Source organism: Macaca thibetana, chromosome 1, assembly GCF_024542745.1.
Source record: "Macaca thibetana thibetana isolate TM-01 chromosome 1, ASM2454274v1, whole genome shotgun sequence".
Lineage (NCBI taxonomy): Eukaryota > Metazoa > Chordata > Mammalia > Primates > Cercopithecidae > Macaca > Macaca thibetana.
This window is the reverse complement of record NC_065578.1, coordinates 36,979,766-36,997,469: the sequence shown is the minus strand read 5'-3', so window position 1 is coordinate 36,997,469 and position 17,704 is coordinate 36,979,766. Positions and strand designations below refer to the sequence as shown.

Below are 17,704 nucleotides of genomic sequence, written 5' to 3'. Positions count from 1 at the left end.
TAGCTAAGGTTACACTGTTTCTGTCACACACAGTGCTAGAATGCACCATGGTTAGATCAAACATGTGTTTGTGTTTTACTAACAATCAGGGGCTCCTGCAGATGAGAAAAATTCTGGTTTGATGACCTCATCCATACAACTGCAGTCTCTGATGGGCACCATAGACAGAGATGGCATGAGGAGTGTGCCTAGCCAGGGCACCACCAGCACAGTATTAGGGACTAAGGAGGGAGTGTGAGCACCCCGAGGCCTCCAAGATAGGACTGAGGGACAGCCAGCGGGCCCCCATCCTCACCTCTGCTTCCTGCCCTTAGTCTCTTCCTCTATACGCACCGGAGGATGGCCATTACTGGGGACGATGTCTCTCTGGACCAGATAGTGCCAGTCTCGCGGGATTTTACGCTGGAAGAAGGTGCCACAGGAGGCTGGGTGGTATGAATCCTCTCCTATGGGCCCCTCAGGTCATCTTTGTCCTTGATGGGGGGGGTAAGGGGGAGTAAGCTCAATTGCTAAGGGCATTCTCATTTCCCTCCCCACAGTGTCCCCGGATGGTGAACTCTACATCCTTGGTGAGTGGTCCTCTTGGTCTGGGTCTCACTTGGGGCAGAGGGTACCTGATCTTCAGAGAGAGAATGATGTAAAGTAAGAGCACCCCCTGGTAAACTTATTGCAGCAAGTAAGACCCTGTAGGATCTGGCACTACCCATCTCCGTGGGCTCATCTCTCATCACTCTCCTCCTTGCTGCTGTTTCCGTCCCCCCGCCGATATCACACGTTCTCACCTTGGAGCCCCTGCACACGCTGTCCCATCCTCCTACAAGCCTCACATCTCTTCACCTAGTCAACTCCTACTCAGCCTTCAGGGCTTCCATTCATGCATTTCTCTTCCCAGGCAGCCTTTGTTAAACCCCTGAAATTAGGCCAGGGCGGTGGCTCACGCCTGAATCCCAGCACTTTGGGAGGCTGAGATCATGAGGTCAGGAGTTCGAAACCAGCCTGACCAACATGGAGAAACCCTGTCTCTACTAAAAATACAAAATTAGCCAGGCGTGGTGGTGCATGCCTGTAATCCTAGCTACTTGGGAGGCTGAGGCAGGAGAATTGCTTGAACCTGGGAGGCGGAGGTTGCGGTGAGCCGAGATCGCACCATTGCACTCCAGCCTGGGCAACAAGAGCGAAACTCCATCTCAAAAAACAAAAACAAAAACAAAAACAAAAAACCCTGAAATTGTTTTGTATCCCACTGGATACATGTGCCTCTGTTCTCCTCTCTTCTCTTCTCTTCTTTCTTTCTCTCTCTTTCTCCCTTTCTTTCTTTCTCTCTCTCTCTCTCTCCGCCTCTCCCCCTCTCCCTCCCTCCCTCCCTCCCTCTCTCTCTCTCTTTCTCCTGCCTCTGCCTCCCAAGTAGCTGGGATTATAGGCGCCCACCACCATGCCCAGTTAATTTTTGTATTTTCCATAGAGGCGGGGTTTTGCCATGTTCACCAGTCTGGTCTTGAACTCCTGACCTCAGGTGATCCACCTGCCTCAGCCTCCCAAAGTGCTGGGATTATAGGCATGAGCCACCATGCCTGGCTTGCCTTTTTCTTTTGCCAGCCTCTCTCAATCAGTGATATAATTATTTATATTGACATATTTAATGTCTGTCTTCTTTGCTATACAACAACAATAATAATAGAAGCAAATAATGAGTCAATGATTATCCTATGCCAGCATTATGCTAAAAGTTTTATATACACCAAATCAGGCTTTTCTCTTTTTTTTTTTTTTTTTTTTTTTTTGAGACAGAGTCTCTGTTGCGCAGGCTGGAGTGCAGTGGCATGATCTCGGCTCACTGCAAGCTCTGCCTCTCAGGTTCATGCCATTTTCCTGCCTCAGCCTCCCGAGTAGCTGGGACTACAGGCGCCCACCACCACGCCCAGCTAATTTTTTGTACTTTTTTTTTTTTTTTTGAGACAGAGTCTTGCTCAGTCGCCCAGGCTAGAGTGCAGTGGCCGGATCTCAGCTCACTGCAAGCTCCGCCTCCCGGGTTTACGCCATTCTCCTGCCTCAGCCTCCCGAGTAGCTGGGACTACAGGCGCCCGCCACCTCGCCCAGCTAGTTTTTTGTATTTTTTAGTAGAGACGGGGTTTCACTGCATTAGCCAGGATGGTCTCGATCTCCTGACCTCGTGATCCGCCCGTCTCGGCCTCCCAAAGTGCTGGGATTACAGGCGTGAGCCACCGCGCCCGGCCTAAATCAGGCTTTTCTCACAGCTCTATGAGGTTATCACTGTTTTCATCTCCATTTTATGGACAAGGTAACTGAGGCCCAGAGAAATTAAACAGTTTAGTAAGGGGTGGAACCAAGATTCAAACTCAGAGAATCCAGATTCTAGAGTTCACACTCTTTTATTTTATTTGTTGAGACAGGATCTTGCTCTGTCACTTGGGCTGAAGTGCAGTGGCACAAATATGGTTCACTTCAGCTTCAACCTCCTGGGTTCAAGCAATCCTCCCACCTCAGCCTCCCAAGTAGCTGGGACTCCACATTTGGCTAATTTTTTATAGATATGGGGGAGGGGGGCCTCACTATGTTTTCCAAGCTGGTCTCAAACTCCTGGCTTTAAGTAATCCTTCTGCCCTGGCATCCCAAAGTGCTGGATTACAGGCATGAGTCACTGTGCCCGGCCTAACCCACATTTTTTTTTTTTTTTTTTTTTTGAGTCAGAGTCTCACTCTGTTACCCAGGCTGGAGTGCAGTGGCGTGATCTCTGCTCACTGCAAGCATCGCCTCCTGGGTTCACGCCATTCTCCTGCCTCAGCCTCCCGAGTAGCTGGGACTACAGGTGCCCATCACCACACCCGGCTAACTTTTGAATTTTTAGTAGAGACGGGGTTTCACCACATTGGCTAGGCTGGTCTCGAACTCCTGACCTTGTGATCCACCCACCTCTGCCTCCCAAAGTGCTGGGATTATAAGTGTGAGCCACCGCGCCTGGCCCAAGCCCACACTCTTAATTGCTGTGCTAGGTTACTTCTGTTTGTCTCTTAGTTCAGCAGATGTTTTGAGTGCTCACCATGTGCCCAGTATTGGGTATATGCTATGAATAGGGAAGCCTTCTACAGTCTAGCTCCCTGAGACGGACCCACGCGTATTCTCTTCACCATGGTATTCCCTGTGCCTATCACACTACCTGGCACAGTCAGGTAGACTGGCCCATGGACATCCCCTCGTCTGCCTCTATGTGCTTTTCATTTCACCAGGAGGGGTACAGACTACATATCCAGAGAACCTGTTCTCTCCCTCTCCCAGCTCCATCTAGTACTGCAGTTGAGGCTTATTGACTTTTCAGAGCCTTCATCTGCCTCCTCTATAAAGAGGGGATGATGTTAATTTGGAACTCAGGGTACAGAGGGTTTCCTTGTGCCAGCAGCAGTCCCAGGTAAGTTGCTTAAGGACTGAAGGGGCTTTGGGAGTCCGGGTTGCTGATTCTCCATTCTGAGGACTCTAGCCTTAGGCTGCATCAAACACTTAGCTCCTGGCAGCCAAGGGTTCATTTCCTGACTCCTTTGTGCAGGCTCAGATGTGACCATCCAGCTGGACACAGCAGAGCTTAGCCTCGTATTCCAGCTACCTTTTGGTTCACAAACCAGGATGTTCCTCCACGAAGTTGCCAGAGCCTGTCCAGGTAGGTAAGACCCCAGGCTCCCTGGGGGTGGGTGGGTGCTGGGTATTCACCCACCCACGCCAGTTGACTTTCCACCCTTTAGACTCATACCCCATGGTTTCTGTGTCCTTTCTTTTTTTTGAGATGGAGTCTCGCTTTGTCACCCAGGCTGGAGTGCAGTGGCCGGATCTCAGCTCACTGCAAGCTCCGCCTCCCGGGTTCCCGCCATTCTCCGGCCTCAGCCTCCCAAGTAGCTGGGACTACAGGCACCCACCACCTCGCCCGGCTAGTTTTTTTGTATTTAATAGAGACAGGGTTTCACCGTGTTTGCCAGGATGGTCTCGATCTCCTGACCTCGTGATCCGCCCGTCTCGGCCTCCCAAAGTGCTGGGATTACAGACTTGAGCCACCGCGCCCGGCCTCTGTGTCCTTTCAAAGCTGCTGGTGTAAAGCCACAGTGCCCCCAGGCTGCCAGCCAACCATGGTGTTTGCTTTTGTGTTTACAGTTTCTGGAGTTGAGTGTTAACCAGAGCAGGGCCCCTTTGCCCTCCTGGCTCTGGGCAGGGTTGCACAGGGTAGGTTGTGACTGTGATGCAGAATCTCTTACAAGTTGGCAGGCTAAGCAGCTTCCAGCAGCCCAGCTTCCCTCTGTCTGCTACCCACAGCTAGAACTCACAGCTAGAACCATCTGTCATATTGGCTTTCCTGCCCCTGAACCCTGCTGTCACTCACTGCAGCTGAGAAAATGGTCTAGCTTTGGGCTAGCAGTGAAAGGTTAGTGGCCTCTAGGACAAAATTTGTTTAGAATGGGAAGTTAGCCCAGCAGGTAAAGGAGAGTTTGTGTACAGAGCAGAGGATTAGTCATAGAACATGCAAATTCAAGCCAACAGGTGCTGGGGCTTAAGTGTTTACCCAGCACTTTTAGCTGTCTTCTTTCAGGCTATCTCTTGTCTTTGTGGCAGTGGGAGAGGGCTGGTCTTCTCTGTGGTCTTGCTGTGGAGCCTGAGCCTCCAGGGATTTCACCTTTTTTGCTTGCTGTGCCAGGAAGTGGACTGCCCTTGGATTCAAACTAGGGGATAAGGGAAAAGGAAGCAGAAGCAGCTAGGCTTAGTAGCTTGCTTGTAATCCCAACTACTTGGGAGGCTAAGGCGGGAGGATCACAGGAGCCCAGGAGTTCACAGCTACATTGAGCTATGATTGCTCTACCACACTGCAGCATGGGCAACAGAATGAGACCCCTGTCTCTAAAAAATAAAATAAAAAAAGGAAGTAGAAACATGATTGTAGAGCCTTGAATGCCTGGTTAAGATATTTATTTATTTGATTTTTTTTTTTTTTTTTTTTTTTTTTTTTGAGACGGAGTCTCGCTCTGTCGCCCAGGCTGGAGTGCAGTGGCGCGATCTCGGCTCACTGCAAGCTCCGCCTCCCGGGTTCACGCCATTCTCCTGCCTCAGCCTCCCAAGTAGCTGGGACTACAGGCGCCCGCCACCTCGCCCGGCTAGTTTTTTGTATTTTTAGTAGAGACGGGGTTTCACCGTGGTCTCGATCTCCTGACCTTGTGATCCGCCCGCCTCGGCCTCCCAAAGTGCTGGGATTACAGGCGTGAGCCACCGCGCCCGGCCCTATTTGATTTTTTTGAGACCGAGTTTTGCTCTTATTGCCCAGGCTGGAGTGCAGTCGTGCAATCTGGGCTCACTACAACCTCCACCTCCCCAGTTCAAGCAATTCTCCTGCGTCAGCCTCCTGAGTAGCTGGGATTACAGGCGCCCGCCACAATGCCCAGCTAATTTTTTTTTTTGAGATGGAGTTTCGTTCTTGTCGCCCAGGCTGGAGTGCAATGGTGTGACCTTGGCTCACTGCAACCTCTGCTGCCTGGGTCCAAGCGATTCTCCTGCGTCAGCCTCCCGAGTAGCTGGGATTACTGGCACCCACAACCACGCCCAGCTAATTTTTGGATTTTTGGTAGAGACGGGGTTTCACCATGTTGGCCAGGATGGTCTTGAACTCCTGACCTCAGGTGATCCACCCGCGTCCGCCTCCCAAAGTGCTGGGACTGCAGGCATGAGCCACCACGCCCAGCCTAATTTTTTGTATTTTTAATAGAGACGGGGTTTCACCACATTGGTCAGGCTGGTCTCGAACTCCTGGCCTAAGGTGATCCACCCACCTTGGCCTCCCAAAGTGCTGGGGTTGCAGGCATGAGCCACGGCACCCAGCCAAGAGGTTTAAAATTTATTAAGCAGTCGGAAATTTATCTCTAAATCTTAAAATAATGATAACATATTTTATGATTATTATTAGTAGTTGTAGGAGGTATAATAATAGAAATAACACCAAAGAGCCTGAGTTTTGAGGCTATACAGCCCCTTGAGTTTGAAACCCATCTCTGCCAGTTCCTAGCTGACAACTTTGGGCAAGCTACTTCACCTCTCTGAACTGTAGTTTTTATAGGCTTCTGTATGTAATGAATACCTTATACATGGGGTTGTGAGAATTAAATGAGATAACACATGTAAAAGTGCCTACCACAGAGCAAGAACTCAGAAAATGTTTTTCCCCTCTACAAGAAGACTCATAGCTCGCATTCATTGTTGATTTGGCATGTGTTAGGCACTATTCCAAGAACTTTTCACACATTATCTCATTTACTCCTTTTTTTAAAAAATTTAAAATTTAATTAATTATTTATTTTTGAGATGGAGTCTCGCCCTGTTGCCCAGGCTACAGTGCAATGGCACGATCTTGGCTCACTGCAACCTCCACCTCCCGGGTTCAAGTGATTCTCCTGCCTCAGCCTCCCAAGTAGCTGGTACAGGCGCGTGCCACCATGCCCAGCTAATTTTTTGTATCTTTAGTAGAGATGAAGTTTCCCCATGTTGACCAGGTTGGTCTCGAACTCCTGACCTTTTGATCCACCCACCTCAGCCTCCCAAAGTGCTAGGATTACAGGATTACAGGCATGAGCCACCGTATCCGGCTTTTTTTTTTTTTTTTTTTTTTGAGACCGCGTTTCACTCTTATTGCCCATCTGGGCTGAAGTGCTATGGCGCGGTTTCAGCTCACTGCAACCCCTGCCTCCAGGGTTCAAGTGATTCTCCTTCTTCAGCCTCCCAAGTAGCTAGGATTACAGGCACCTGCCACTATGCCTGGCTAATTTTTTTTTTTTTTTTTTTTTTTTTTTTTTGAGACGGAGTCTCGCTCTGTCGCCCAGGCTGGAGTGCAGTGGCGCGATCTCGGCTCACTGCAAGCTCCGCCTCCTGGGTTTACGCCATTCTCCTGCCTCAGCCTCCTGAGTAGCTGGGACTACAGGCGCCCGCCACCGCGCCCGGCTAATTTTTTGTATTTTTAGTAGAGACGGGGTTTCACCGTGGTCTCGATCTCCTGACCTTGTGATCCGCCCGCCTCGGCCTCCCAAAGTGCTGGGATTACAGGCGTGAGCCACCGCGCCCGGCCAATTTTTTTTTTTTTAATTTTATTTTTTGAGACAAAGTCTGGCTCTGTCGCCCAGGCTGGAGTGCAGTGGCACAATCTCAGCTCACTGCAAATTCCACCTCCTGGGTTCAGGCGATTCTTCTGCCTCAGCCTCCCGAGTAGCTGGGACTACAGGTGCATGCCACCACGCCCGGCTAATTTTTGTATTTTTTGATATAGACAGGTTTTACCATGTTGGCCAGGCTGGTCTCGAACTTTGGACCTCAGGTGATCCGCCCACTTTGGCCTCCCAAACTGCTGGGATTATAGGCGTGAGCCACTGTGCCTGCCCAAATTTTATATTTTTTAGTAGAGATGGGGTTTCACCACTTTGGCCAGGCAGGTCTCGAACTCCTGACCTCAGGTAACCTGCCCATCTCAGCTTCCAAAAGTGCTGGGATTACAGGCGTGAGCCACCTCGCCCAGCCTCTCATTTACTTTTTTTGTGTGTGTGTGTGAGACGGAGTCTTGCTTTGTTGCCCAGGCTGGAGTGCAGTGGCGCCATCTTGGCTCACTGCAACCTCTGCCTCTTGGGTTCAAGTGACTGTTCTGCCTCAGCCTTCTGAGTAGCTGGGATTACAGGCGCAGGCCACCATGCCTGGCTAATTTTTGTATTTTTAGTAGAGACGAGGTTTCACCATACTGGTCAGGCCGGTCTCGAACTCCTGACCTTGTGATCCACCTGCCTCAGCCTCCCAAAGTGCTGGAAATACAGGTGTGAGCCACCGCGCCCAGCCTGGCCTCATTTACTTTTTACCACGATCTTACAAGGGAAGTATTATCTATGTGTCCATTTCATAGATGAGGAAACTGAGGCTCAGAGAGGATAAGAGTGTTGCCTGAGTACCTAGCTGGTAAATGACAGAGCCAGGATTAGGCAGGATTATATAGTTCTACTCCAGGCCAGGCACGGTGGCTCATGCCTGTAATCCCAGCATTTTGGGAGGCTTAGACGGGTGGATCACGTGAGGTCACGGGTTCGAGACCAGACTGGCCAACATATAGTGAAACCCCGTCTCTACTAAAAACACAAAATTAACTGGGCGTGGTGGCCCACACCTGTAGTCCCAGCTACTTGGGAAGCTGAGGCAAGAGAATTGCTTGAACCCAAGAGGTGGAGGTTGCAGTGAGCCGAGATCATGCCACTGATTGCCAGCCTGGGTGACAAAGCGAGACTCTGTCTCCCCACCCCCCTTAAAAAAAAAAAAAAAAAAGTTCTACTCCAGAACCTGAGCTCTTGCGTGTTTTGCTCTAGTGCTTCTTTAACTCATGGTACCCTCTCGCCTGTAAACAGCTCAGGAAGGCTTCATGTAGGAGGTGAATTTTTGTGGAGAGAGCTAAGCCAGGAAAGGTCAGCAGAGAGCATCTCATGAAGGGTCTTAGCTACCCAGCAAAGAGCCATTAAGGAATTTTAAGCTGGAGAGTGATAAGGCAAGATTTGCAAGTTAGAAAAGTTCCTCTGGCAATAGTATAGAAAAAGAGAGGCCAGGCCGGGCGCGGTGGCTCAAGCCTGTAATCCCAGCACTTTGGGAGGCCGAGACGGGCGGATCACGAGGTCAGGAGATCGAGACCATCCTGGCTAACACGGTGAAACCCCATCTCTACTAAAAAAATACAAAAAAAAACTAGCCGGCCGAGGTGGCGGGCGCCTGTAGTCCCAGCTACTCGGGAGGCTGAGGCAGGAGAATGGCGTAAACCCGGGAGGCGGAGCTTGCAGTAAGCTGAGATCCGGCCACTGCACCCCAGCCTGGGCGACAGAGCGAGACTCCCTCTCAAAAAAAAAAAAAAAAAAAAAAAAAAAAAAAAAAGAAAAAGAGAGGCCAGAGCAGGGAGATAGTAATGTATTGGAATGGCTAAGGAATGGAAAATGAGGCTGGGACTTGGGAGAGCCCTGGCGATGGGAATGGGGAAGAAGGGGTGGACTTGCAAGATACGGAGGCATCTTGCAACTGATGAGAATGAGGGCACCATGGGGGCAGTGAGTTTGGGTTACTTTCACAACTTCATCTGCAGAGATAAGAACAGTGCCGGCCTGCACGGTGGCTCACGCCTGTAATCCCAACACTTTGGGAGGCCAAGGCGGGCAGATCACAAGGTCAGAAATTCAAGACCAGCCTGATCAATATGGGGAAACCCGTCTCTACTAAAAATAAAAAAAAAAAAGATTAGCCAGGCATGGTGGCACGTGCTTGTAGTCCCAGCTACTCAGGAGGCTGAGGCAGGAGAATCGCTTGAACCTGGGAGGCAGAGGTTGCAGTGAGCCAGGATCGTGCCACTGCACTCCAGCCTGGGTGACAGAGCGAGACTCCATCTTAAAAAAAAACAAAAAAACAACAACAAAAGAAAACCGAGTGTGGTGGCTCACGCCTGTAATCCCAGCACTTTGGGAGGCCGAGGCGGGCGGATCACAAGGTCAGGAGATTGAGACCACGGTGAAACCCCATCTCTACTAAAAATACAAAAAATTAGCCGGTCGCGGTAGTGGGCGCCTATAGTCCCAGCTACTCAGGAGGCTGAGGCAGGAGAATGGCGTGAACCCAGGAGGCGAAGCTTGCAGTGAGCCGAGGTCGCGCCACTGCACTCCAGCCTGGGGGACACAGCGAGACTTTGTCTCCAAAAACAAAAAACAAAAAAAAAAACCCCAAAAAACAAAAAAACCCAACAAACAAACAAACAAAAAACAGTGCCTGGCATATAGCAGGCACTTAATAAGTATTTGTTGACTGCATGAACAGAGGTTGGTAGCTATGAGAATGAGAGAGGAGTCAAGGATGACTTCTTTCTTTTAGGATTGGGTGTGTGTCTTGCAGTCCCCTTACCTGCTCATCCTTCTGAAGTCCACACCACACCTGGGGTAACCAGCAGAGAAACTCTGTACCAACCAACTTCTCTGAGTGCTTGTCATGATGAGGATTTCCTTAGGGAGGGACCTGGGTGAGAAGGGACTCTCAGTATTGACAGACTCTTAGATATCCACCAGCCCAACTCTTTCATTTTACTAGAGGCACTAGAGGCAAAAGGAACTAGTTTTTTTTCACCCAGTCCTTGATGGATAATGTTGTACAGCACGAAAGGCCAGAGAATGGAAGTGTCTTGGCTAAGAGTCTACTATTAGAGAAACTTCGGCTAACAAGGGATCACAGTTAGCTAACATTAATTGAGCACCTACTGTGTGCCAGACATTTTTCTAGATATCGAGACAATGCACAACAACTGTATTTCTCCGTTTAGTCTTCTGAACAATACTAAGAAGTAGATATCCTGTTTTACAGACGAGTAAATTGACACAGAGGAGGCAAGTAACTTACCCAAGATCAATCATCAATTGAAGTAATAGGGGCCGGGTGTGGTGGCTCACCCCTGTAATCCCAGCACTTTGAGAGGTCAAGGTTGGCGGATCATGAAGTCAGGAGTTCGAGACCAGACTGATCAACAAGGTGAAACCCCGTCTCTACTAAAAATTCAAAAATTAGCCAGGCGTTGTGCCACGTGCCTGTAATCTCAGCTACTCAGGAGTCTGAGGCAGGAGAATCGTTTGAACCCGGGAGGCAGAGGTTGCAGTAAGCGGAGATCATGTTACTGCACTCCAGCCTGGGCAGCCGAAGAATACTTTGTCTCAAAATAAATAGATAAATAAATAAATAAATAAGTAAAATAAAAATAAAATTGAAGTAATAGGACCAGGTTTGAAACTTCAGGTTCTGATGCCAAAGCCCTCGGAGTTCAGAGATTTCAGTGCAGATCCCAGCTCTGTTACTTCCTAGATGTGAATGTGAACACTACATTTTATCTATTTTTTATTTTATTTTAATTTTTTGAGATGGATTCTAGCTCTGTCACCCAGGCTGGGGTGCGGTGGTGCAATCTTAGCTCACTGCAACCTCTACCTCCTGGTTTCAGGTGATTCTCCTACCTCAGCCTCCTGAATAGCTGGGATTACAGGTGCCCGCCACTATACCCGGCTAATTTTTGTATTTTTTTTTTTTTTCCTTGAGACGGAGTCTCACTCTTTCACCCAGGTTGGAGTGCTGTGGTGTGATCTCAGCTCACCTACACCTCCCAGGTTAGAGGGATTCTCCTGCCTCAGCCTCCCGAGTAGCTGGGACTACAAGTGCAAGCCACCATGGCCAGCTAATTTTTTGTGTTTTTTGTAGAGATGAGGTTTCACCATGTTAGCCAGGATGGTCTCGATCTCCTGACCTCATGATCCTCCCACCTCAGCCTCCCAAAGTGCTGGGATTACAGGCATGCGCCTGGTCCTACTATATTTTATTTTTTCAGACCTTGGCTTTTTTATTTATACAATGGAAGTATAAACTTGCTTTCTCCAATAATCCAAGAGTTTTGTGAGGATCAGACAAGGCCAAGTACGGGTTAATAGTATGTAAATGCTGAAGATAACTTAAAAGTTGCGTCTGGCAGTGCCATAGTCAGGACTGGAACTCAAGTCTTCTTATATATCATGTCCTTGCACATCCCATTCAGTTCGGTCAGGTTCATGATGCTCTACAAACAGAGCAGGCAGGATAGCAGAAGGGTTAAGAGCAATTGTTCCAGAGTCAGATAGTTTGAGTCAGAGGGTTTGAGTCAGAGACAGAGGTGACTCAAGAATTTCTAGGAGCCAGGCGCGGTGGCTCAAGCCTGTAATCCCAGCACTTTGGGAGGCCGAGACGGGCAGATCACGAGGTCAGGAGATCAAGACCATCCTGGCTAACACGGTGAAACCCCATCTCTACTAAAAAATACAAAAATCTAGCTGGGCGAGGTGGTGGGCGCCTGTAGTCCCAGCTACTTGGGAGGCTGAGGCAGGAGAATGGCATAAACCCGGGAGGCGGAGCTTGCAGTGAGCTGAGATCCCAGCCTGGGCGACAGAGCGAGACTCCGTCTCAGAAAAAAAAAAAAAAAAAAAAAAAAGAATTTATAGAAAGTAGAGTGGCAGTCTGATTAAGGGAGAAACAGAGGACTTGTCTTGATATATTTCATAGTAAACACACTGCTTACTTAGAGTGTGTGTTTCTCTGGCGTGGGCTGCCAACTGCTGGTGGAGGTTATGGGTGGTGAAATCCCCCAACCCTCTGGCATTTGTTTGAATCCTCCACTCTGCTAGTCAGTCTGCGACCTCAGACTTAATCTCTCTGAACTTGGTTGCCTTGTATATAAAATTGGAATAATAGGCCGGGGGTCGTGGCTCACGCCTGTAATCCCAACACTTTGGGAGGCCGAGGCGGGTGGATCATGAGGTCAGGAGATGGAGACCATCCTGGCTAATATGGTGAAACCCCGTCTCTACTAAAAATACAAAAAATTAGCTGGACATGGTGGCACGTGCCTGTAGTCCCAGCTACTCGGGAGGCTGAGGCAGGAGAATCGCTTGTATCCGGGAGGCAGAGGTTGCAGTGAGCCGAGATCGCTCCACTGCACTCCAGCCTGGGCGACAGAGCGAGATTCCGTCTAAAAAAAAAAAAAAAAAGAAAGAAAGAAAAGAAAAAAAAAGAAAATTGGGATAATAGTTTCCTCCTTCATAAAAGGTGTGTTACGAGGAGTAGGAAGATAATATTTATACGAAGCACAGACCTTGGCACATAGTTACCGTGAGGTTCAAGGAATGGCGGTGGTCTCTGCCTTGGAATAGTACTTTTGTGTTCACAATTATTCTTGCAGTTGAACCTTAGTGCGCACAGAACCCTTCTGTGCGCGAGAGGTAGAGGGCTGGAGTCTCTCGGGATAATACAGTCATGCAGAACTAGCTCATCAAGCCCGTGGCTCAATCCGCCCCCTTTGTTCCTGCACAGGCTTCGATCCTACGACCCGGGATCCTGAATTCCTGTGGCTGTCTCGGTACAGGTGCGCAGAGCCGGAGCTGGAGCTGCCAACGCCGCGCGGTTGTAATTCGGCGCCAGGTACCTGGCCAGGGTACGCGACAATTGGCGGAGGCAGGTATCCGTCTCGGAAGGAGCGGTGGGGATTGGAGGAGACCCGCCCACAGGGGGCGGGCTCCGTTCTGTTTTGGGGCGGAGCGATGGAAAAGACAGGCTTTCGATTGATGGAGAAGGCACATGGGGCGGGTTCGTCTGGGGGCGGAGCGCGCGGGGCGGGCGGCGGGATGAAGAGCTTGAGGAAGCAGGCAGGGAAATGTCTGCCGCCGCCGGCTCCAGGGAGTGCGACTCTGCAGGTCCGGCGGGCGGCGGGAAGCTGGGCTCGGGAGCTGGGCCGGGGGCGGCTGTGGGCCCGGCCCTTGGGTGGGCAGGGTCTGCGGTTTGGCCAGTGGACGCACGGGACGAAGACCAAAGTCCTGGTGGCCCTCCGGAGGCGGGGACACTGGGGCAGAAGTTCTGTGATGTTCTTCTCAGGCGGGCCTGACGAGGGTAGGCGGGTGGGAATGGGGTACTCGGGAATCCGGAGGCTAGGGTTTTAGTAAAGCCCCGTTCCGAACTCGCTGTGTGACCTCGGGCCACTTGCTGCCCCTCTCTGGGCCTGTTTCTCCATCTCAGCTTGCTCTTCAATCCTGACCTTCTGAGTTTGTCGCGTGGGGGGTGGAGGGGGGGTGCACTGCCTATGAAAGAGCCTTCCTTTGGGTGAGGTATGGTATGTGTTGGGGCTCTGTCCGTCCTCAGCCCCTGTGATGATAGCGGAGTGCACAGGGCTGGAGTCTTGGGGAGTCCTGTCTACTCTGGGACCAGAGGTCACGATGAGGTTACGGGTTGTAAAGGGACTAGGTTTTTCCCACCCAGCTGTTGGTGGATAATGGGGAGCACAGAAGGCCAGTTGCTGAGCAGGAGCTTGTCGTTTGGAGATGGGGGGCTCAGGGCTGAAATTTGGGTGAGTCCGTGCTCTGGGAGGACCTGCAGACCTGTCTTTTTTTGTCTAGCTCCGGGGTTTTCTGCAAGGGCCCCTGGTGCTTTTTTCCCCTTGGGTGTGTCCGTGAGGCTCCATTTATGTGCGAACCTTGGCATGACCCCTAGTACCTATTTGTGACAGTCATCTACCAGCAATGAAGAGCCTGTCAAGTAGCTGTGTAAAGTGTGGGCCAGCACTCCACTTGCTCTTACAAGACTTGGAAACTATGAGGGGCAGGGAGGAGTGGCATGTTGCACAAGAGTTTGTAAAATGAGAGGAAACGAGGTGAGCAGAGGACTTCCTCAGTGCTTATGTTTCTCCTTCATTGCAGCCACCACAAGGTGCGATTGAAGCGCCTGATGGTGCTGATAGTTTGCATCTTCCTTGGGCTTATCTCAGAGTTCACTATCGCTTGAGTTTCCATGACATTCTGGGCTATGGTGCTGGGACGGGTGAGAGTTTAAGAGCACATCATCTCCTTGCCCCTTCACAAGAGGCTGCCAGAATCCAGACAATTGGCGGAGGACAAAGCCAATGGCAGCAGAAAGAGGTGGGTGCTGTGTTCTCAGCCAGTACACCAGAGCCAGGCCATGCAGGCACTTCATTCCCTTAGTCTTCTATGAGAAGTCAGGCCAGCCAGCTCTGAAACCAGTTAGCTGCCCGGAGTGAGAAATGTTGAGGGATTTCAGTCTTTCATTTCCTTTCAAAAAACAGACTAGCCATATGCTGGAGAGGAATTATTGTTAAGGTTTCGGTTTTATTTTTATTTTAAAATAATTTGAAAGCTGAGCGTGGTGGTGCATACCTGTAGTCCCAGCCACTTGAGAGGCTGAGGTGGGAGGCTTGAGCCCAGAAGTTCGAGGGTGATGTGCGCTATGATTGATCCTGTGAATTGGCTGCTGCACTCCAGCCTAGGCAACATAGTGAAACTGTCTCTAAAATAAATAAAGAAATAGTTTAAACAATTTTGTCAGCCAGGCACCGTGGTGGCTCACGCCTGTAATCCTAGCACTGTGGGAAGCCAAGGTGGGCGGATCATCTGAGGTCAGGAGTTCGAGACCAGCCTGGCCAACATGGCGAAACCCTGTCTCTACTAAAAATACAAAAATTAGATGGGTGTGGTGGTGCATGTCTATAATCCCAGGTACTCGGGAGTCTGAGGTAGGAGAATCGCTTGAACCCGGGAGGCAGAGGTTGCAGTGAGCTGAGGTCGTGCCACTGCACTCCAGCCTGGGAGACAGAGTGAGACTCCATCTCAAAAAAAAAAAAAAAAAAAAAGAAAGAAAAAATTTTGTCTTTTCGTAATACCTACAGTAAGTGGGATGACACTTTTTTTTTTTTTTTTTTTTTTTTTTTTTTTTTGAGACGGAGTCTTGCTCTGTCACCCAGGCTGGAGTGCAGTGGCACAATCTCGGCTCACTGCAGGCTCCGCCTCTCGGGTTCACGCCATTCTCCTGCCTCAGCCTCCCGAGTAGCTGGGACTACAGGTCCCTGCCACCACACCTGGCTAATTTTTGTAGTTTTAGCAGAGATGGGGTTTCACCATGTTAGCCAGGATGGTCTCGATCTCCTGGCTTCGTGATCCACCCGCCTCGGCCTCCCAAAGTGCTGGGATTACAGGCGTGAGCCACCGCACCCGGCCAGGGTGACACTATTAATTGCTAAGTTGTTCCTGCTAAAATTGGTAAGAAATGGTATCAAGCTCCCCAGTTCTAGTTGGGTCATCTCTGTTTCCAGAGTTATTCTGGCCTCAGAGGAGAGTTACATCTTCTATAACAGGTAGGAAGAACCCTTTGGGCTGCCTCTGGTTGTTGATACAGGCTCCAAGGGAAATAGAGTAGTAGATTTGTTTTTTCCTATATGCATATGACCAAAGTCCCCACTTCTTGATAGCCTAGAGAACCCAAGGCAAACGGTTGCTTAAAAATGCTGTTTCTGGCCAGGCGCGGTGGCTCATGCCTGTAATCCCAGCACTTTGGGAGGCCAAGGCGGGCAGATCATGAGGTCAGGAGTTCAAGATCAGCCTGGGCAACATGGCGAAATCCCGTCTTTACTAAAAATATAAAAATTAGGCCAAATGCGTTGGATTATGCCTGTAATCCCAGCACTTTGGGAGGCCGAGGCAGGCGGATCACAGGGTCAGGAGATCGAGACCATCCTGGCTAACCGGTGAAGTCCCGTCTCTACTAAAAATACAAAAAAAATGAGCCGGGCATGGTGGCGTGCGCCTATAGTCCCAGCTACTCAGGAGGCTGAGGCAGGAGAATCGCTTGAACCCAGGAGGCGGAGGTTGCAGTTAGCTGAGATTGCGCCACTGCACTCCAGCCTGGGTGAGACACCATCTCAAAAAAAAAAAAAAAAAAAAAAAAAAAAACACCAAAAAAACAAAAATTAGCTGAGCATGGTGGTGGGCACCTGTATTCCCCACTACTTGGGAGGCTGAGGCAGGAGAATCACTTGAACCCAGGAGGTGGAGATTGCAGTGAGCCAAGATCGTGCCATTGCACTCCAGTCTGGGCGACAAGAGCAAGACTCTGTCTCAAAAAGAAAAGAAAAGAAAAGAAAAAATGCTGGTTTTGATGCACGGCAGGAGAAACAAGGCACCCCTCAGGAGCTGGCCATCTGACGGGGAGGAGTCTGATAATACATAGATAGAGGTAAGAGAGTATAGGGTTGGCCCAGCAGGACAGTGTTCCTTGTACCGTGAGCCAAGGGCACAGAGCACCTTCGAGGCCCAGGTATTTTGGGGGACAGGTGAATCTGGTCTTCATTCCTTGCCTTTGCATTGGTAGAGATAGGAATGATCCTTGATGATGCTTTCCAAAATGTCCTTTCTTGTCTTTGATTTGTCTCTGCTGAATTCAGGAGTGTTAGGTTGAGCTTGGTAGAAATTATAGTAGAAAAATGAAATGAAGCTAGTTCCAGACTGGAATCCATGTCTTCAGGTTCAGACCAGTGTCTAGGAGCCAAGTTGTGGTGTTGAAGTGAGGTAATGCTTCTGGTTGAGTGGCAGCCTGTTCATTTGATTCTCTTGGCCTCTTCAACTGCTTCAGGTGCAAGTTGCCAAGCCCAACTTCCACTGACATTAGATTGGTAGTTGAATCTGTAGATTGGTAGGAGTCTTTCTGCTCCTTCACTTATTTAACTGGTTTTTTTTTTTTTTTTTTTTTTGAGATGGAGTCTCGCTCTATCACCCAGGCTGGAGTGCAGTGGTGCGATCTCAGCTCACTGCAAGCTCCGCCTCCCGGGTTCACGCCATTCTCCCGCCTCAGCCTCCGAGTAGCTGGGACTACAGGCGCCCGCCACCGCGCCCGGCTAGTTTTTTGTATTTTTAGTAGAGACAGGGTTTCACCATGTTAGCCAGGATGGTCTTGATCTCCTGACCTCGTGATCCACCCGCCTCGGCCTCCCAAAGTGCTGGGATTACAGGCTTGAGCCACCGCGCCCGGCCGGTTTTTTTTTTTTTTTTTTTTTTTTTTTTTTGAGATGGAGTCTTGCTGTGTCACCAGGCTGGAGTGCAGTGGCGTGATCTTGGCTCACTGCAACCTCCGCCTCCCAGGTTCAAGCAATTCTCCTGCTTCAGCCTCCCGAGTAGCTGGGACTACATGCACACCCCTACCCCCAGATAATTTTTGTATTTTTAGTAGAGACGGTGTTTCACCATGTTGGCCAGGATGGTCTCCATCTCTTGACCTCGTGATCCGCCCTCCTCCGCCTCCCAAAGTGCTGAGATTACAGGCGTGAGCC

General features: G+C 50.0%; 3 protein-coding genes across 3 annotated transcripts in view; 1 reads left to right on the top strand and 2 right to left on the bottom strand.

The window, feature by feature from the left end:
- UTP11 (UTP11 small subunit processome component) overlaps positions 1 to 17,704 on the bottom strand; it is a 594,364-nt gene that overhangs the window by 84,470 nt on the left and 492,190 nt on the right. The window lies entirely within an intron of this gene.
- NDUFS5 (NADH:ubiquinone oxidoreductase subunit S5) overlaps positions 1 to 17,704 on the bottom strand; it is a 1,192,795-nt gene that overhangs the window by 1,089,278 nt on the left and 85,813 nt on the right. The gene's annotated exons all lie outside the window — the stretch shown is intronic.
- The window catches only part of INPP5B (inositol polyphosphate-5-phosphatase B), a 78,252-nt gene that overhangs the window by 3,134 nt on the left and 57,414 nt on the right, over positions 1 to 17,704 (top strand). Inside the window, 5 exon segments of the mRNA XM_050797936.1 lie at positions 315 to 412; positions 540 to 569; positions 3,560 to 3,670; positions 12,913 to 13,176; positions 13,179 to 13,292. Coding sequence (XP_050653893.1) covers positions 315 to 412; positions 540 to 569; positions 3,560 to 3,670; positions 12,913 to 13,176; positions 13,179 to 13,292 — 617 coding nt within the window.